Source organism: Rutidosis leptorrhynchoides, chromosome 2 (assembly GCF_046630445.1).
Source record: "Rutidosis leptorrhynchoides isolate AG116_Rl617_1_P2 chromosome 2, CSIRO_AGI_Rlap_v1, whole genome shotgun sequence".
Lineage (NCBI taxonomy): Eukaryota > Viridiplantae > Streptophyta > Magnoliopsida > Asterales > Asteraceae > Rutidosis > Rutidosis leptorrhynchoides.
The window spans coordinates 54,522,017-54,543,667 of NC_092334.1; the positions used below are offsets into that span (position 1 = coordinate 54,522,017).

The 21,651-nt window shown below is 34.1% G+C and overlaps 2 protein-coding genes across 2 annotated transcripts; one reads left to right on the forward strand and one right to left on the reverse strand.

Annotated features, from left to right (window-relative positions):
- Window positions 1–7,316: 7,316 nt before the first annotated feature.
- LOC139887879 (uncharacterized) lies at window positions 7,317–7,823 on the reverse strand. The gene has a single exon (XM_071870927.1). The coding sequence runs from the start codon at window positions 7,821–7,823 to the stop codon at window positions 7,317–7,319; it is 507 nt and encodes a 168-aa protein (XP_071727028.1).
- Window positions 7,824–8,947: 1,124 nt separating this feature from the next.
- Window positions 8,948–11,649, forward strand: LOC139890879 (malate dehydrogenase, glyoxysomal). Its single transcript, XM_071873809.1, has 9 exons — window positions 8,948–9,013; window positions 9,673–9,888; window positions 9,987–10,301; window positions 10,379–10,468; window positions 10,537–10,620; window positions 10,878–10,913; window positions 11,003–11,092; window positions 11,217–11,311; window positions 11,389–11,649. Exons 1-9 carry the CDS (start codon window positions 8,954–8,956, stop codon window positions 11,459–11,461), a joined length of 1,059 nt encoding a protein of 352 aa, XP_071729910.1. The 5' UTR covers window positions 8,948–8,953; the 3' UTR covers window positions 11,462–11,649.
- The last annotated feature ends 10,002 nt before the right edge of the window (window positions 11,650–21,651 follow it).

A 21,651-nucleotide genomic window follows, 5' to 3' on the forward strand; every position in this document is an offset into this window, starting at 1 on the left:
GAAGTTTACTATACACAAATAGCTTATCATCGTTATGAGGACAATGTGTTGAGTCAATAGTCAGTCTACTATTATTATTATCTCAAAAAAGTCTTAGTTTTTGAGCTGTCATTTTGTGTGTAATAATAGAATTGGTCCTTCTATTCAAATGGTACTTCAAAAAAATATTGTGTGTATATAAAAAATGCAACGAGATACATACCCACATTGGAGCCCTACGGACCGGTAAACCCTCGGGTACCCGAGCCCCCAGGCTTACCCGGATCCCAGATGAAGCATCCTCAGGTGAGATCCCTTTTTGAACCAAATGGCTTCGCCAAGATTCGAACCCGGGTGGCTCCCCTCACAGAAAGTCCTGGTGGCCATCCAAGCTATGCCTGGATGGTTAAAAAAAAAAAAAAAAATTTGTCTATGATATATAAAATATTAACATGTAGGTATCTGAACATAAATTGTACCAGGGGTGGCCTAGCGGTATCAAGAGAAGTTATCAACCTCGAGGTTGTGAGTTCGAGTCCCGTCGTGAACAAAAATAGTGTGTGTGTGTGTGTGTGTTTTTTTTTTTTTTTTTTTTTTTTGTAACATCAATTGCAAGTGTTCATAAGAACATAAATACCCAGTGAATGTTATAGTAATTGAAGCTTTGTATATGGATAACTGTTAACTTTCGAAGATTTCCTTCCCCCTGCAGTTGGAGTGGGAGCGGGAGAGGGGCGAACGCTTAAACTAGATATTTTTTTTATTTGTTTGTTGCATCAAGTAGACTGATAACCAGCGACATAGTTGCATATTACATGACGGCCATTCTCCTTTTCTATAAGTTCACTTTTTTGACATTATGGCATGATTCGCATAAGGAGTGAGCAGTTCATTTGGTAGACGACTTTGTTGACGATAACAATTTTTTTCAACGTAATGAAAAGGTGTTTTGACAATAACAGAAACAACAGAATAATGCTTTCACAAAATTAAATATGGATATCTTTAAAGCTAATTTGTGTTATCAACCGAACTTAAAAAATTAACTGAGAATCTTATTTCTTTCATTTCCGTGACCTTTGACTTATGCTATTCACTTTTTATTGAGATACCTATCCCTGAGTTAAACAAATCCGGATTGAAGGAAAATTTGATGTGTTTGACTATAATAAGTCAAAACTTGAATCTGCATTTTATAGTTTCATGGAGTTTGACAGTGTATTTATATAAACTATGGTTCAGAATGTATTTCTATGCTGGTTTGGCACAATTGTATTATCTGCAGGCTTGAAATGATGAACCTGTTATGGTTATTGACTTTTTGAGTCAAAGATGCAATGCACATTTTGAGTCTGATACCAGATGTGATGGGAATTTGGATGAGATCATACCAAAAAATGTGAATTGTATACATGTGTTGCTAGTAATGAATAAAACTAAATTGGATCAGTATATAGAGATTCAAAGAAACACTAACGGCAAAGTTTTGCTGTTTGACTTTGGAAAGTCAAAGTGTCAAGTGAAGATCATGATTGTACTGTGGAAAACAGTAATCCTCTTTTAATTTCTATATAATCAATACTAACTAGTTTAATACCCGCGAATTCGCGGTATTATTAAAGAATTTTTCGTAATCTGCAAATTTGTGGTTAAGCAACATTTTGTTAGTACTCCGTATTAAATATCAAATATTATTTTAACCAAATAATATGACTAAACGTACATATAAATTAATCATTTAGAAGTAGTACATTTCATCTCATGTTAATACAAAAAATTAATATAATAAACTCAAAAGATAAGACATCACATTACATGGAATGGAATAAAATTGTCCCTTGTGTAATGTGAAGATATACTTCACCGAATATCAAGTGTTTGTGATATCTCGCAAGAAATAGTTCACAGAATTGCAAGTGTTCGAGATATCTCGAGGCATGTGGGCGGGGGTAACTGCAATTCCAGGATACATGAAATCAAAAGAAGCTAAGCTGATAGTAAATAATAACTCAATAAGATCATAGCGTATGTAATAGTAGTACTAATAAAAGAAAGTGACCCAAAAGAAAGTGACCCGCAGAAGTGGAGTTGAACTCCATTCCTCCAATGAATGCAACATTGTTATTTAAACATTCCAATATATAAATAAACTGTTTGGTTGATCTTATGTATCTTAGTATAAAAGCTAAGAACGGTCATGAATGGAACACCTTGTATTTTAGGTAATTTGATGGTATTTTAGGTGAATAACTACAATGATAGTTTCGTGCTACCTCTGATGTTTACTTAGATCCTCAAAAATTGTTGTGTAGCAATTCAGAAGTAATGACCCACAATTCAGAATTGTGCAAATCAATAAACTCAATGATTAATCATCAAGGTCAAAACTAAGAGTCAAAACAAAAGCATTTTTCATAAGGTTAATACTTATATATACAACAAAATCACGCTAATCACTTCTCTTCTAAAACAAAAGTGTTTAAACTGGATTAATATATCCTGGCACATAATATTACACAAAATGGATTTTGAGACGCATAATAAAACTTAACTCGTATAATGAAATATATATGACATCCCATCATATCCATGACTAATGAAGGTTTTAAAAATATTATTATTAGAATTATAAGTATATATTAACTATATCAATAAATCATTTTAGAAATATTCATATATATTAAAACAATTTAGGTATTTTTAATATAACACTAAACAGATATACATATATATTAACATAACTATAAAAATATTAATCATTTTGAATATAAACACAAAATAAAAAGTATATGTTATTAATATAAAAATGGTGTAACTAATAAATTTATATATATATTTATTCGATTACAACTATGTTATTAATATAAAAATGGTGTAACTAATAAATTTATATATATATTTATTCGATTCACAGAGTTGTGCCTATTGTGTCCGGGAGCATTCGAAGATGAAGAAGAGAAGATCGACGCGTTTGTAAAAGGGTTACCCGTAAGGATTCAAGAAGATTTGAGTTCACACGAGCCCGCTTCTATACAGAAGGCAAGTCGAATGGCTCATAAACTCATAAATCAGATTGAGGAAAGAATTAAAGAGCAGGCGGCCGAAGAAGCCAACACGAAACAACTCAAGAGAAAGTGGGAGGAAAACGGTGACGAGAGTCACCAGTACAACAACAACAACAACAACAATTACAACCACAATCGCAACAACTATCCCAACAAAATTAATACTTATTTGAATCAAAAGTGTTTCGGGTCTCCACATAAGAATTTCAATTTGAGCCGTCAGTTTATCACCCAATGGCCACCCATTAAAACATTGTTACATTAAATTAAAAAGGCAGGAGTCTCCTAAAAAACTACCCATTTGACCCTATCAGGTACAATTTTATAACGAAAGAACCATCATTCATCATTTTTTTCCAAATGATGAATCAAAATCAAAATGTTAAAGAAAAGGAAGAAATATTGTTTCAAAAGATTACCGGTGGAAGTGAAGCGCATAGCCTCTCCACATTTAGAGGGCAAGGTTGGCGGTGTTTTTTTTTTTTTTTTTTTTTAAACCCTAATTATAACAACTAACCTGATATCACAGCTGCTTGCAGTGTTTCAAGGACCAGATGTATTGTCTCATCAGAAGCGTGCAAAGTATTGCAGATTAAGATAAAGACTAAATACACGGTTAGTTAATAGATAGTGTAGTAAATATAGTTTTATAGTACCTGCTCAAGAAGTTCTGTAAGTGATGAGAACAGGACCAATATATGCGACTGCGGTATTCCTCTATTTGTGTCAGGTAAAGTTGAGAAAGTCTACGACACGCACCAACTTTGATAGGTGGAGGTCTATACTTCATATTTAATATATGGGTATGAACTAACATATGAATGAAATGATAAATTTAAATATAAAAAGAACGATAGGAGCTTACACATCCATCCCGATTGCCTGGATAGCAGCATAGAGGAAATGTTCAATAACACCTTGGTTGATCTGTATACAAAAGAAGCAAAGATGTGAATAGTTTCTTTGTGAAATATAAAGCATTATTATTATTATTATTGATTATTATTACCACAGATGAGAACTTAGCAATTGACGAAAACATATGAGCATAAAGAAGGGGAAAATCATGTACACATGCACAACATATAACAATCGGTTAATACTTAATGTTTAAGAAGATATTAGGAATATTATTAACGCTACCTGTTGCCATGTATTCAGCAAAAATTTGCTCCAAGAGATTCCTCACATTGACTCCAGAAAATGCGGAAACCTAAAAACAAACGTAGAGAAGACATTGTGATTTGCAAAATGAAAAAACTCAAATTATCATACTTATACCATTTGCAATTAATTTATATAGTAATGTACAGTAATGGTAACAGTATTAAGGATAGTCATAACCTCAACTTCAAGCAATTGTTGTGACACAGAGGATAAAGCAAAAAAGAGTAGCCTCCCTCATCTACCAAATTATGTGTTCCAGATAAATATTAAGGATGGTGTACTATAAGTATATAACTAAAAGAGTCGAAGGGATATAGTGTAAGCAAACATGTTACAACACACAACATCCATAAATTTGAAATCCAAGCTAATATTGACTTTGCTTTAATATGAAGAGGGGATTGGTCAAAGTACGTACATAGTTTTGACCAATAAAAGGTTCTGAATAACTCCATTATTCATGAAAGTTCGAATGGCTGCAAACAACTAATATGTTCTGGACAAGTCTTACATGATCAAGATGATACAGTATCATCAGTGACATTCAAGTAAACCTTCACAGCCAAGAACATATCAATGCTACATGCATGTTTGAAAAATGAGGATCTTCACTTGGTAATACCTGAAAAAGAGATCAATGTAAGATATAATAAGTTTTTTTGTGTTTAAAAAAAAAAAACGAATCAAACTTTGATATGCTATACAGTTGATACAAAAACATCTACACACATAAAAGAGTCAATAACCAGTCTCTTTCTCTTCATCATTGAAATTGAAAATAATATTTAAATTACTTTCATAATCATAATAAAATGATCCACTAAGACTACAAGATGCTTTCCTTAACAGTTCCAAGTAAAAGCTTTGAATGACCCAAACCAAGTATGATACACCTGCTACCCTTATCAAAATTTGTGGACCTAGTACAATTGTCTTTATTGCAATTTGTCATTTAAAGACAAAAAAAAAAAAAAAAAAAAAAGGAACAAATGATATATGTAAGTCAATTTAAACTAAGGTTATCCAATCCTTCAATACATTTTTCAACATTTACCAAACAAAAAAACCCATAGTGACACCTGATATATTAATAAATTCAAACAATGTGTACCATAAAAAAGTACTATGTGATGCAAATAAAATGAAAGTAGCTGGTTAGTTGTTTTAGTTCATACGATTCTTGACAGCAATGATAGTAAAATCTAAAAAACACAAACACACAAAAGAATAGAAAAAACATTACATCCCATACTTGTAGGTTCCAGAAAAACCTTGCAACTCACAACAGAAGTCTAAAAGAAAGGCACAAGATGTCCATCATCGCAATAAGTTCTTGTTACGTGGAATATATTTGCTTATTCCAACTGAAATATTATTAGAGAAATTTCTTTTATAGTTTCCTAGTTCATATAATTCAAACGTAAAATACATATATAGAGTAGTTCAAATGTACCTATATTTTTGTACCTTAATTGTCCCAGTTTTAGGCACAACAACTTGTATCCATAGTTTCTCCTGCACATCATAACAATCAAAATATGTATATACATCATCTTCATTAGAACCTAAGTTCAAGTACTATGAGTAAACTAACCACCTCTATGTAATGCTGAGTCACAAATATTTATTGATTGATTCAGACTGAATTTGTTATTAAAACATAAGTGTTAACAAACAGGTATCATTAATACCAATAAACTACTACGCTGAACCATACAAATTTAATAGGTAAAATTAAATTTGAAAAAGGAGATGATCAAACATTACTCGTTTTAATATGTTATCCAGCCCACTGATGTTGTCCAACGAAACACATTTCAATCTCTACAATATATTACTCATTATAACATTGTATCGAGCCCGCACATGTTGTCACCTCTATATTGAGCTAGCTTCATGATCAAGTGAAATATAGCATAAAGGAAATAAATAACGATAACCAGTCAAATCCATCTCCATTACTTTAAAATTTTGAGCCAGTTAACATTGGTACCTGAAATCATTAGTCAAGGTTCACACATCGAAATACCAAACCCATTTAAGAATTAGCTGTGACTTACATAATATCCCTTAAAGATACAATTGACAACCTACCATCATACACAACCTTTTGAAATGCATTATGTAAAACCTCATTTACTAATGCATTACAGAATGGCATATATGGTAATTGTAATATTTTGCAACATCATAACTATAACAAAATAGTTGAAAAAAGATTCAAGATCAGAATACATACTTCAATTCCTTCTTCAACATCGATATTTTTTTTTCAAAAGACAACGAAGATTCAATACACAACCTGCCATCATATATAACTTAATCAACATGATGCATCAATTAAACACAAAAGAAGGTATTAATTATTAATTAGTTAATATTTAATTATCCTATTTTCAATTGTAGTATACAGGAGTACCAAACGCCTCTTATAAAGGTTTGAGGAAATAATTCAAGATTAATGAGGAACCTGATGATAAGAAGTTGTTTCAGGAATATATATATAATCAGCATGAGGCCTTCATTTTTTTAACGATTTGATCTTCAATTGGTAGATCTATGATACCAAGTTTCGATCGATCTTCACTGGTTTCGAATTAGCATATCAGATATAATCATATGAACCCTAAAAAATTAGGGTCAGTAAAAGAGAAGAACTGAAAGAAAAGAAAAAAAGAAACACTCTTGAAGACGGAAAACAAATAAACACTCTTGAATGTTTCGCATGTGAGATTGTAATTCTGCAGAAACTGATGAAGAAACTAATGGAGATTATTTTTGATGGAGGTTATATTGACGGTTGAATAATACGGTGTATGTTTTTATTACTCTGTATTTGATTTGATCGTGGAGAGAGACTCTAAAGTGATAGAATAAAGCAAGGTTAAAATAGTTAGCAAAATCCTTAGTTAATATAGTAAGGTATTAGTTAAAAGAAATTCTATGCGTTAGATCTATTTTTTTTTTTAAGGGTGGGGATTAAATATTAAAGGGTTTTTTTGAAAGTATTAATTAATATCAGCTTTGTTTGAATAGATAGAGAGGATCATAAAAATTACTATTAAATATTTTTCAAACTCAGTAAAGCATACAAATACTTACAACTCATGGTTCATCGTATCCGTCTCTAATCAAATTACAAACATCCGAACATTCAACCAAACAATAATGTCTACTTCTAAACCCTTGTTTAAACACAAACAATGGTTTCTTAACATTAATCGGTCCTTCACCAGGCGACCCATCCCCACCACGTATACAAGTCGTTACACATTTAATCGTACAATATTCTGCTTTTCTAGATTTTGGCTTTTGAATTCTAGGTTTTTTACAATCCCCATCTTGTCCCATAACACAGTCTCCAGATAAAGTTTGTGGTACGTTTTCGAGTGTTTCTGCTGCATCTTGTGGCGGGTTTTTTGGTGACGTGGCAACCGCGGACATGTTTGGGGATAATAGTACTACTGCTGATGCAGCTGCTGTTGCGATCAAGATTCGGTGAAGGGTCTGTTTGGTGTGTTTGTTGAGGGTGTTGGTGATGAGTAAACGGTGGTGGCGATGGTTTAGCGATGGTGGAAATGGGATGGTTGGAGTAATGGGATTCAAAAGCATTTTGTGAGGATGGTGAAGTTCCACCTGATCTTATAAAGGTTGTGAAGGATATGATCAAGTAAGGCCAACGTGTGGTAACAAACAAGTGTCCAAAATGGCAAATTGTAGTGGACTTGTAGTATACTATAGAATTTAGAATTTTGATAATTGATATATTGATATTGATTATGATTAGTTTCGATTTAGCTTTTAAATATACTTATTTAAAAAATATCAAAGGAAATTGAACACAAATTTTTTTCTTTCTAAAAATTGAGAATTTACATTCGCACACGACTTGTTTGAATGTATCTAAACCGGTTTTCCCATGATCTTGACCTCTGAGAGTGTTTTCACTCTGGGTGAAGAAATGATTTGTCTTTATTCTCGGATAGGGGAAAGATTGTCTACATCTCACTTCCCCATGCACTACTTATATGGTATTGAGTTTTGTTATTGTTGATTAGAAACCAAACATTTACTGTTTACCATATTTTTATATTCTTAGAGGTATTTTCGTCTTTTTAGCTCACCAGATATTTGTCAGTTAGTTGTATTCGAACATATTCTTACATGGATACGTTCAAATTCGAATGTGTATGAAAGTGGCTCAAAGAGTCAACAAATGTAATACTCGGTAACCAAGTATCATGTTCGAGTTCGAACATGTTCAAGTTTGAACAGATATGAACACGGACATGGTCTAGTTCGAGTTCGAACAGAATGTACGGGTTAATAACATTTTCAATCATGATTACAGAAAAACCTGTCAGGAGGCGTGAAAACAGGCTGTGGGTCAAGATGTAAAACTAATTTGCATACGAAGTTTATTCGGATTCACCTTCTACCCCAATCCAAAATTAAAACTTAAATCTCGCCCTAAACTTTCCCCCCAAATCAAAGGATCCGGAGCTAAACCCAATTCTTTATCTGGGTTTTCAATCAACATTCAGAAGAATACAAAATCAGTCACCATATCTGCACAGAGCCACAAAAGCTATAGATATAGGATAAGGGCTTAATTTCCACAAATAATTATTGTTTCTAACTATAAAATTTGCACCAAACTATTTACTTATTTGTATCCATTCCACTTTTGATCAACAATAGATGGTTTTTTTCATAAATAATAAACTTTTATACTAGCAAGTATGGAAGCAAACCAGAGAATTGCAAGAATTGCAGCTCATCTCCACCCGACAAATTTCCAGGTTTTCGTTCTTTCCGTTGATCCTTAATATCAAAATTTGTAAATCATATACTTATTTTGTTGAATTTATGTATATTTTTTTTTTGTCAACATACGATTTGTTACAGATCGCATGATCTCTTAAGGTTCATAATTTGTTTCAGTTTGATCAAGAAGTTTGTTGGTCTTGAAGGTGTTGGTGTTTATTGCATTGTTGTGTATCTAATTTGAATTTTACTAAAATGTATAACATGGTTACCTATTTTTTCATTTTTATTTTTGAACTTTAGAAATGTTAGGTTTGATCTCAATGTTTAAGCTGTATTTGATGGAGTGGTACTAGACATCTTATATAACTATAAAGCCTAATTGTGATTGAAGACTTCACTTTTGGATTCATACAATTCCATATTTGAATTTCCTCATGGTCTTATACTGTGAGTTTGTGTAGAAAACATAAGTCTGGCTGATGGGTAATCCTTAACTTGGATAAAGTTTAGAACTTTACTGACGCCTTTTTGATTTCCACATTTAAAAATGCAAGTATTACAGACTTTTGAGGATACAGGCCATATTCTGTGCTAAAGTATGTGACTTCAGAGTATCACAATTGCTGGATGTTACACACAAAAAAAAATCTTGAATTTTTTGTTTTCTAAAATGCTTGCTTTGTTATTAAAGATGGAGGGAGGATCGGTATTGGAGCGGGCAAATTGCAGAGCAAAAGGTGGTGCACCTGGGTTCAAAGTTGCAATATTGGGTGCTGCTGGAGGAATTGGTCAACCTCTAGCTATGCTAATGAAGATGAACCCGTTGGTTTCGGTTCTTCATCTGTATGATGTTGTTAATTCCCCTGGTGTCACTGCTGACATCAGCCACATGGATACCGGTGCTGTGGTATCTTCCCATTTTCAATATTTCACAAGTCATTACATATGCATAAAAATCTTTAATCAATGTGTAACTATATTTTTATTTTTATTTTTTTTGGCCAGGTGAGAGGTTTTCTAGGTCAACCACAGCTCGATGCTGCACTTACGGGGATGGATCTTGTGATCATACCTGCTGGTGTACCAAGAAAACCTGGAATGACAAGGGATGACCTTTTCAAGATTAATGCTGGAATTGTTAAAACACTTTGTGAAGGAATTGCAAGATCTTGCCCTAATGCAATCGTCAACTTAATTAGCAATCCTGTTAACTCTACAGTTCCGATTGCGGCCGAAGTTTTCAAGAAAGCCGGTACTTATGATCCCAAAAGGCTGCTCGGTGTCACTATGCTTGATGTTGTTAGAGCCAATACTTTTGTGGTATGCAATCACACATTTCGGCTGTTAACATCCGTTTGTATTGTAGAGAGATTTGTTTAACCGGTTTGCGGTTTCAGGCTGAAGTTTTGGGACTTGATCCAAGAGAAATTCGGGTCCCGGTGGTTGGAGGACATGCAGGAGTTACAATTTTGCCCCTACTTTCACAGGTAAATAAAGAGCTAAATCCAGGTTAAAAGATATGAACTTTATACTCAAAGTTTCTTTGATTTTTCAGGTTAAACCTCCATGTTCCTTCACAAAAGAAGAAATAGAATACTTGACAAAACGTATTCAAGATGGTGGGACCGAAGTTGTACAGGTAAACCAGATCTGTCTTCCTTGACAAAATGGGCAGGTTGGGTAACAGGTCAAACGGGCCGGGCCCAAATACAATATGACTCATTTTACTCTTTTTGTTCTTAAGCTAATGTTTTTCGTTTTACAGTGTCAATTGTTAAAAATGAAAGATGACCCAAATACCCATTCATTAGTGAATGGGTCGAAATTACTTCCTCTAGTTTTCTTTCTCTGCAGTTTATATGCAGCTTGATTATATAATTTAAGTAACCATTTCAGGCAAAAGCTGGGGCTGGTTCCGCAACACTATCAATGGTGAGCCATATAACTCTTATTTCCTTTTATAGAAAGTGCATAGTATCGAGGCCCATGGAAATATAATCAAGGATTTGTTAATTTCACAGGCATATGCAGCAGTTAAGTTTGCAGATTGCTGTCTTCGTGGCTTAAGAGGAGATGCTGGCATTGTAGAGTGTGCTTATGTAGCTTCTCAGGTACAAATTACCAGCTCCTAAATGGGTTTTATTTATATATTTGTACTATAACTGTAACTGTATATACTTATCCATTTTCTAGATTTATAGTGTTGATCAAGTGCTTTTTAAATGTCGGTTACAGGTGACAGAACTACCTTTCTTTGCAACCCAAGTCAAACTAGGTCGTGGTGGTGCAGAAGAAGTACTTCAACTTGGACCGTTGAATGAGTATGAAAGGTACACAAAATTACCATGTTTGTGATTTGTAGTTGAAATAAGAATATCTATATTTAATTAAATATTACAAAAAACAGGGCTGGATTGGAGGAAGCCAAAAAAGAGTTGGCAGCTAGTATTGAAAAGGGAGTTACTTTCATTAGAAATTAAAGAGCTGTGAAGTTGAAGTGGTATACAAATGTTAATTCTCTTATCTTGGCTTTGTTTATTACTACTTGTTTCTGATAATGTTCAATCTTAAATAATCTTATTGTACCTATGACAGATAATAGATGTATCAGGATATATATACCTATACCTATATATACTATGCTAATCTTTTTACACCCATATTTGTTACTCCATTATTTATAAGCTTATTATATCTTAAGTACATTGTAGCACCATCTTGTCCCATCCAACCTGAATCACTCTTTACATAATGTTCTTTACCCTAAACAGATAATAATAGATAATAGCTCTATCAGGATATATACCTGTAAGTATTTGTTGCATGATCATCTTGCACTTGAAGAATGGACAAATTCATAAGGTTCCATTTATTTACATACAACGGAAGCAAATAAATAAATAAATGTTAAGTTTCCAAATCAAACTCATAAACAATGGATGGACCCGCCAAATTACCCTTTATAACGAACCCAGATATCGTAAGATCATTTGATTGAAACCCTAATCCCTTAACTATAGCTTCTTACAAATACTTGAAATATAGAGGTCCATCTATGTTATTTTGACACTATCTTGAGATGGTTTGATATGGTACTCCATACATAATACTCCGTAACATTCTCTACCAATTGTTAGAGGATGATTAAGCAGATTTATGCGACACTATTTTTTAGTACTATTAAAACACTAGTAAATTATGTATGGAATTTGCTAAAGAAAAGTTGTCGTTAACCGGTTGTACATGGAAGATTACACATCGACTTTTTAGTAGCGGTTACTGAATTGAACTATTTTTATGCACGTTAACGACAATCCTCGTTAGAATAAGTCCTTTACTGTATATAATTATTATTTTTAAGACATAGCAAACACATTATTTTTTATTATTTGATATAAATTAGCATTTTCTATATGAATAAAACATCTTGGGGTATACTTTGGGTGTGTTAGGCGAAAGTTGATCAAGCTGGAGCTGGTAACATGGACTTAAAAGTTGAAACTTAATAACATTGAGTTGTAGCTTAGCTGGTAGTGACTTGACTCTAGTATTCATCAGGTCGCCTTTCGCTTAGTGTGGGGGCAATGGGGAGGGGATTTTTACCGGCCATGCACTCGGATTGGTCCGGATTTCTTTCAGGACAATAGTTGGGGGCGGGTTGTGCAATTACGGGAGATGAACGCGTGAGTGGTTAAAGTCCCCTACGTTATCCAAACTGATGTCAAAAAAAAAAAAAAAAAAAAAAAAAATTGAAGCTTAATACAATATTTTTTATAAGTGTTCGACAAAGTAACTATTCTTTTGTAAAGTACTTTATAATTGTCGGGAATTTTTTTTATTTTTAAATCAGATCATATAAAATCATCATATATTTTTGGATAGAAAACGCCTCAAAAAACATGTACGCAATTCTTAGACGTAGTCATATTGTGAGATTCTACTTTCCCTTTTTATTATTGGAAACAACTATATATATAAACATATGTTATTATAGGTTTGATGGGTCGTTATACGTCTGCTACTCATCTCCTCCTCGACGAAAAGGTTTATTCTCTCTTTTTTACCTGAATTATTGTTTATTAGTGACTTGTGGTTTAAGGATACACCTCTTAAGTGCTATTGAATTATTGTTTTTGACACATCACCAAAAAGTACATCGTCCACGTATTAAAGAGTCAAAGACACATTCCGTGTGTTTTAATTATTATTTTTTTAGTTCTATGTGATAGATTTGATTTCATAATCGGTAGGTTTAATACTTTTCACGGTAAATTGTGTTAGGAAGAGGGGATCGCCTGGACGTTGGGAGATATAAATTTGAGAGAAAAACAACTCTATTACTCACAAGAATAGATTTACAGAGTATTACAAAACTCTTACAAAAAAAACTCTCAAGCTCACGCACACTCTCTAGGTTGTGATTACACTTCTCTGAATGATTTGGGATGATTTACAATTGAGGTTTGCACCTCTATTTATAGTAAAAATTCTATGGTGGTGGAAGGGTGTGAACGGAGATGGTGGGCGGCCGTCATCGTGTTCATCTTTGCTTCTTCTACATGGTGTTCAAAGAAGGCTACTTTGAACATCTAGAAGGTGAGATTCTAGATTGTAGGCTGGAAACTTTCAATTCTCCTCCTCCAGCCGAATTCACGAACATTCCAGTTATGTCTCTGCATAACTCCAACTTCTCTCGAGTCACCACCTTTGTTAACATATCCGCAGGATTCTCCTTTGTATGGATCTTCACTAGTCTCAACAGTTGTCGATTAATTACCTCGCGTATCCAATGATAGCGAATATCAATATGTTTTGTACGGGAATGGTACATGGAGTTCTTGCTCAAATCTAGAGCACTCTGACTGTCACAATGTACCTTGTACTCCTTTTGCTTGATTCCAAATTCTTGGAGATAACGCTTTAACCACAACATTTCTTTTCCAGCTTCTGCGGCAGCAATATACTCTGCTTCAGTTGTGGATAATGCAACACAACTCTGTAGTCTTGACTGCCATGAAACAGCTCCCCCTGCAAAAGTGTAAATGAATCCTGAAGTAGATTTCCTACTATCAGGATCTCCGGCCATATCCGCATCTGTATAGCCTTCCAAGATTGGATCAGCTCCCCCGTAACAAAGACATAGATTCTTTGTACCTTTAAGATATCTGAGAATCCATTTTACTGCATCCCAATGCTCTTTCCCGGGGTTCGAGAGAAAACGACTCACCGTTCCCACTGCATGAGCAATATCGGGCCTTGTACACACCATCGCATACATCAAACTTCCAACTGCTGAGGAATATGGTACTGACGACATCTCCCCGATCTCTTCCTTGGATGAGGGACAAGAACTCTTGCTTAACTTGAAATGGTTAGCTAATGGAATGCTAACAGGTTTGGCATTGTTCATATTGAAACGTGAAAGCACTCGTTCAATATACTTCTCCTGAGATAGCCATAACCTTTTATTCTTCATATCTCGGGTTATCTGCATTCCCAAAATCTGTTGAGCATGTCCTAAGTGTAGTGACCCGAACTTTTCCATGTTTATATATATTAATTGAGATTGATGTTTACATGATTAAATGTTTCCAACATGTTAAGCAATCAAACTTGTTAAGACTTGATTAATTGAAATAGGTTTCATATAGACAATTGACCACCCAAGTTGACCGGTGATTCACGAACGTTAAAACTTGTAAAAAAACTATATGATGACATATATATGGTTATATATATAGTTAACATGATATTATGATAAGTAAACATATCATTAATTATATTAACAATGAACTACATATGTAAAAACAAGACTACTAACTTAATGATTTTGAAACGAGACATATATGTAACGTTTATCGTTGTAACGACATTTAATGTATATATATCATATTAAGAGATATTCGTACATCATAATATCATGATAATATAATAATTTAAAATCTCTTTTGTTATTATAAACATTGGGTTAACAACATTTAACAAGATCGTTAACCTAAAGGTTTCAAAACAACACTTACATGTAACGACTAACGATGACTTAACGACTCAGTTAAAATGTATATACATGTAGTGTTTTAATATGTATTTATACACTTTTGAAAGACTTCAATACACTTATCAAAATACTTCTACTTAACAAAAATGCTTACAATTACATTCTCGTTCAGTTTCATCAACAATTCTACTCGTATGCACCCGTATTCGTACTCGTACAATACACAGCTTTTAGATGTATGTACTATTGGTATATACACTCCAATGATCAGCTCTTAGCAGCCCATGTGAGTCACCTAACACATGTGGGAACCATCATTTGGCAACTAGCATGAAATATCTCATAAGATTACAAAAATATGAGTAATCATTCATGACTTATTTACATGAAAACAAAATTACATATCCTTTATATCTAATCCATACACCAACGACCAAAAACACCTACAAACACTTTCATTCTTCAATTTTATTCATCTAATTGAACTCTCTCAAGTTCTATCTTCAAGTTCTAAGTGTTCTTCATAAATTCCAAAAGTTCTAGTTTCATAAAATCAAGAATACTTTCAAGTTTGCTAGCTCACTTCCAATCTTGTAAGGTGATCATCCAACCTCAAGAAATCTTTGTTTCTTACAGTAGGTTATCATTCTAATACAAGGTAATAATCATATTCAAACTTTGGTTCAATTTCTATAACTATAACAATCTTATTTCAAGTGATGATCTTACTTGAACTTGTTTTCGTGTCATGATTTTGCTTCAAGAACTTTGAGCCATCCAAGGATCCATTGAAGCTAGATCCATTTTTATCTTTTCCAGTAGGTTCATCCAAGGAACTTAAGGTAGTAATGATGTTCATAACATCATTCGATTCATACATATAAAGCTATCTTATTCGAAGGTTTAAACTTGTAATCACTAGAACATAGTTTAGTTAATTCTAAACTTGTTCGCAAACAAAAGTTAATCCTTCTAACTTGACTTTTAAAATCAACTAAACACATGTTCTATATCTATATGATATGCTAACTTAATGATTTAAAACCTGGAAACACGAAAAACACCGTAAAACCGGATTTACGCCGTCGTAGTAACACCGCGGGCTGTTTTGGGTTAGTTAATTAAAAACTATGATAAACTTTGATTTAAAAGTTGTTATTCTGAGAAAATGATTTTTATTATGAACATGAAACTATATCCAAAAATTATGGTTAAACTCAAAGTGGAAGTATGTTTTCTAAAATGGTCATCTAGACGTCGTTCTTTCGACTGAAATGACTACCTTTACAAAAACGACTTGTAACTTATTTTTCCGACTAGAAACCTATACTTTTTTTGTTTAGATTCATAAAATAGAGTTCAATATGAAACCATAGCAATTTGATTCACTCAAAACGGATTTAAAATGAAGAAGTTATGGGTAAAACAAGATTGGATAATTTTTCTCATTTTAGCTACGTGAAAATTGGTAACAAATCTATTCCAACCATAACTTAATCAACTTGTATTATATATTATGTAATCTTGAGATACCATAGACACGTATACAATGTTTCGACCTATCATGTCGACACATCTATATATATTTCGGAACAACCATAGACACTCTATATGTGAATGTTGGAGTTAGCTATACAGGGTTGAGGTTGATTCCAAAATATATATAGTTTGAGTTGTGATCAATACTGAGATACGTATACACTGGGTCGTGGATTGATTCAAGATAATATTTATTGATTTATTTCTGTACATCTAACTGTGGACAACTAGTTGTAGGTTACTAACGAGGACAGCTGACTTAATAAACTTAAAACATCAAAATATATTAAAAGTGTTGTAAATATATTTTGAACATACTTTGATATATATGTATATATTGTTATAGGTTCGTGAATCAACCAGTGGCCAAGTCTTACTTCCCGACGAAGTAAAAATCTGTGAAAGTGAGTTATAGTCCCACTTTTAAAATCTAATATTTTTGGGATGAGAATACATGCAGGTTTTATAAATGATTTACAAAATAGACACAAGTACGTGAAACTACATTCTATGGTTGAATTATCGAAATCGAATATGCCCCTTTTTATTAAGTCTGGTAATCTAAGAATTAGGGAACAGACACCCTAATTGACGCGAATCCTAAAGATAGATCTATTGGGCCTAACAAACCCCATCCAAAGTACCGGATGCTTTAGTACTTCGAAATTTATATCATATCCGAAGGGTGTCCCGGAATGATGGGGATATTCTTATATATGCATCTTGTTATTGTCGATTACCAGGTGTTCACCATATGAATGATTTTTATCTCTATGTATGGGATGTGTATTGAAATATGAAATCTTGTGGTCTATTGTTACGATTTGATATATATAGGTTAAACCTATAACTCACCAACATTTTTGTTGACGTTTTAAGCATGTTTATTCTCAGGTGATTATTAAGAGCTTCCGCTGTCGCATACTTAAATAAGGACAAGATTTGGAGTCCATGCTTGTATGATATTGTGTAAAAACTGCATTCAAGAAACTTATTTTGTTGTAACATATTTGTATTGTAAACCATTATGTAATGGTCGTGTGTAAACAGGATATATTAGATTATCATTATTTGATAATCTACGTAAAGCTTTTTAAACCTTTATTGATGAAATAAAGGTTATGGTTTGTTTAAAAATGAATGCAGTCTTTGAAAAACGTCTCATATAGAGGTCAAAACCTCGCAACGAAATCAATTAATATGGAACGTTTTTAATCAATAAGAACGGGACATTTCAGTTGGTATCCGAGCGTTGGTCTTAGAGAACCAGAATTTTGCATTAGTGTGTCTTATCGAGTTTGTTAGGATGCATTAGTGAGTCTGGACTTCGACCGTGTTTACTTGAAAAATGATTGCTTAACATTTTTGTTGGAAACTATATATTTTTAACATATGAATATTATGTGATATATTAATCTCTTAACGTGTTTGATATTATGTGATAGATGTCTACCTCTAGAACAAGTCCCATTGACTCACCTAATAATAATGAAGAGTCAAATGTAAATTGGAATGATTTGTGGACTGATTCACAAGTTCCCGAAGAGGAACCGGAAGAAGAGTCGGAACCGGAAGAAGAATCGGAACCGGAAGAAGAATCGGAACCGGATGAAGAAATAGAACCGGTGGGGGAAATAATAAAACGGTTAAGTAAAAGAAAATCCTCAACCAACCGACCAAAGTTAATTATGGTCAATGGTGTTTCCGCCAAGGAAGCAAAATATGTGGAGGATTACCAATTCTCCGATGAATCGGATTCCGACGAGAATTCCGATGATGTTATAGAAATTACCCCAACTGAATTTAAAAAGGCAAAAGAAAATAATAAGGGAAAGGGCATAAAAATAGAGAAATCTAATTCCAACCCCGATGAACTTTATATGTATCGTCAACCCCCGAAGTCCTTAAGTTGTAACAATGACCCGGGAACCTCTAAACCACCAGGTTTTTCTAAACCAATGTGGACAACGACGGCTCGTATTAGGGGAACATCATATATCCCTAGAAACTTGGCAAAACGAACCAAAACCGAAGAAGAAGAAACGAGCGAGTCGGAATAAGATAGTTGTATTCGTGTGGTGTAATATATGTAATATAGTGTTCTTATGCTTTATGATATATGTAAAAATTGCTTGTATTAATAAGTATTTTTTTTATGAAACTAACTCTTGTCTATTTTACAGTTTAAAAACACAAAATGGATAGACAACCCAATATTTTAAGAGACCTACCCGGAGACATGATTGATGAAATCTTGTCTAGAGTCGGCCAGAATTCTTCGGCACAACTATTTAAGGCGAGATCAGTTTGTAAGACATTCGAAGAACGTTCCAAGAATGTCTTGGTTTATAAGAGACTTTCGTTTGAAAGATGGGGGATATCACATTGGGAAACCCATAAGTTACGATGTGTTTACTTTGACGCATATATTGCGGGGAACCCAAATGCTATTTTACGCAACGGGTTAAGAAATTATTTTGACTCAATATATCCGAATATTGGACTTCGTGATTTAGAAAAAGCGGCTAACATGCAACATAAAGAAGCATGTTATGCTTACGGATTAGTAATGTTCGCTTCTCACCAAAGTGAGAACAAGAACATCGGGCTACAACTATTAAACAAAACGTTTCCACAAGTGACGGAGTCGGTAATTGGGGTAAGAAATGAGGTTTTTAGATTATTACGGGACTGTTGGACATTACGTAACCCTCGTCCCTTTGATGACGTTACAACACGCTGTCTTATCAACGGCCATAACGGTTATGTTGCACAAGACCAAGGATGGGAAGTAGTCCTAGTAAAACCAGAATGCATGACTTGTTTCTGGACGTATGAATTACGTGTCTTTATTGCCTTTGCCGAACGACTTGTGTACTAGCTAGAATTGTCTTCACAACTATCTTGTATCAAAGTTATTGTGTGCTATATTTCATGCTTTATGTAAAATAAGCGGTATTGTAAGTTTGTAAAATATTGTATAAAAGTTTGAACGCGAAATATTATTACAATCAGTTTTTCATATAGAATTGTAGTAGTTGAATTGTATATTAGCTACTAAGTATGAACTTAACGGGTAGGTACTACCCGAATTTAAACTTATAAAACGCTAATATGAAGAAAAAGCTTTTATAAATGAGTTCATATTATGCTACGAAATACTATTAACTACTCTTAATATTCTGTATGATTAACTTGTTCCATTTAACTATTTTGAAGGAAATGGCACCGACTACTCGACACACCGTGAATATGAATGAAGAGGAATTCCGTACTTTTCTAGCTTCAAACATAGCCGCAGTACAGGCTGCGCTACATACCAACAATAACCTTGGATCTAGCAGTACAGGAAATCGTGTAGGATGCACCTACAAAGAATTCACTGCCTGCAAACCTTTGGAATTTGATGGAACCGAAGGACCGATCGGATTGAAACGGTGGACCGAGAAGGTTGAATCGGTGTTTGCCATAAGTAAGTGTACTGAAGAGGACAAAGTGAAGTACGCTACGCATACCTTCACAGGTTCTGCGTTAACATGGTGGAATACCTATCTAGAGCAAGTGGGACAAGATGATGCGTACGCACTACCGTGGTCAGCATTCAAGCACTTGATGAACGAGAAGTACCGTCCCAGAACCGAGGTCAATAAGCTCAAGACAGAACTTAGAGGGTTACGAACCCAAGGATTTGATATTACCACGTACGAAAGACGATTCACAGAATTGTGCCTATTGTGTCCGGGAGCATTCGAAGATGAGGAAGAGAAGATCGACGCGTTTGTGAAAGGATTACCGGAAAGAATCCAAGAAGATATAAGTTCACACGAGCCCGCCTCCATACAACAGGCATGTAGAATGGCTCACAAACTAGTGAACCAGATTGAAGAAAGAATTAAAGAACAGACTGCTGAAGAGGCCAATGTGAAGCAAGTCAAAAGAAAGTGGGAGGAAAACGGTGATAAGAATCACCAATACAACAACAACAGCAATTACAACAATAATCGCAACAATTATCCCAACAATCGCAACATCAATCGCAACTACAACAAACGGCCCAACAACAACAACAACAACAACAGCAACTACAACAATCATCCCAACAACAATAATAACCGCAACAACAACAATCAGAAGCAACTATGCCAAAGGTGTGAAAAGAATCACTCGGGGTTCTGCACCAAATTTTGCAACAAGTGTAAAAGAAATGGTCATAGCGCGGCGAAGTGTGAGGTCTACGGACCAGGGGTTAATAGAACGAAAGGAACAAATGGTGTCGGAACGAGTAATGGCGGAGCAAGTAGTGTCGGAGCAAGTTATGCCAATGTAGTTTGTTATAAATGTGGAAAACCAGGCCACATTATTAGAAATTGCCCGAACCAGGAGAACACGAATGGACAAGGCCGTGGAAGAGTTTTCAATATTAATGCGGTAGAGGCACAGGAAGACCCGGAGCTTGTTACGGGTACGTTTCTTATTGACAATAAATCTGCTTACGTTTTATTTGATTCGGGTGCGGATAGAAGCTATATGAGTAGAGATTTTTGTGCTAAATTAAGTTGTCCATTGACGCCTTTGGATAGTAAATTTTTACTCGAATTAGCAAATGGTAAATTAATTTCAGCAGATAATATATGTCGGAATCGAGAAATTAAACTGGTTAGCGAAACATTTAAGATTGATTTGATACCAGTAGAGTTAGGGAGTTTTGATGTGATAATCGGTATGGACTGGTTGAAAGAAGTGAAAGCGGAGATCGTTTGTTACAAAAATGCAATTCGCATTATACGAGAAAAAGGAAAACCCTTAATGGTGTACGGAGAAAAGGGCAACACGAAGCTACATCTTATTAGTAATTTGAAGGCACAAAAACTAATAAGAAAAGGTTGCTATGCTGTTCTAGCACACGTCGAGAAAGTACAAACTGAAGAAAAGAGCATCAATGATGTTCCCATTACAAAAGAATTTCCCGATGTATTTCCGAAAGAATTACCGGGATTACCCCCACATCGATCCGTTGAATTTCAAATAGATCTTGTACCAGGAGCTGCACCAATAGCTCGTGCTCCTTACAGACTCGCACCCAGCGAGATGAAAGAACTGCAAAGCCAATTACAAGAACTTTTAGAGCGTGGT

Bases quoted from the DNA above. Each gene is read 5' to 3' on its own strand.
- LOC139887879 (XM_071870927.1), bottom strand. From the start codon at position 7,823: ATGCTTTTGAATCCCATTACTCCAACCATCCCATTTCCACCATCGCTA.
- LOC139890879 (XM_071873809.1), top strand. From the start codon at position 8,954: ATGGAAGCAAACCAGAGAATTGCAAGAATTGCAGCTCATCTCCACCCG. The intron at 9,014-9,672 runs GTTTTCGTTCTT...TTGTTATTAAAG, and splicing joins TCCACCCGACAAATTTCCAG to ATGGAGGGAGGATCGGTATT. The intron at 10,469-10,536 runs GTAAATAAAGAG...TTGATTTTTCAG, and splicing joins TTTTGCCCCTACTTTCACAG to GTTAAACCTCCATGTTCCTT.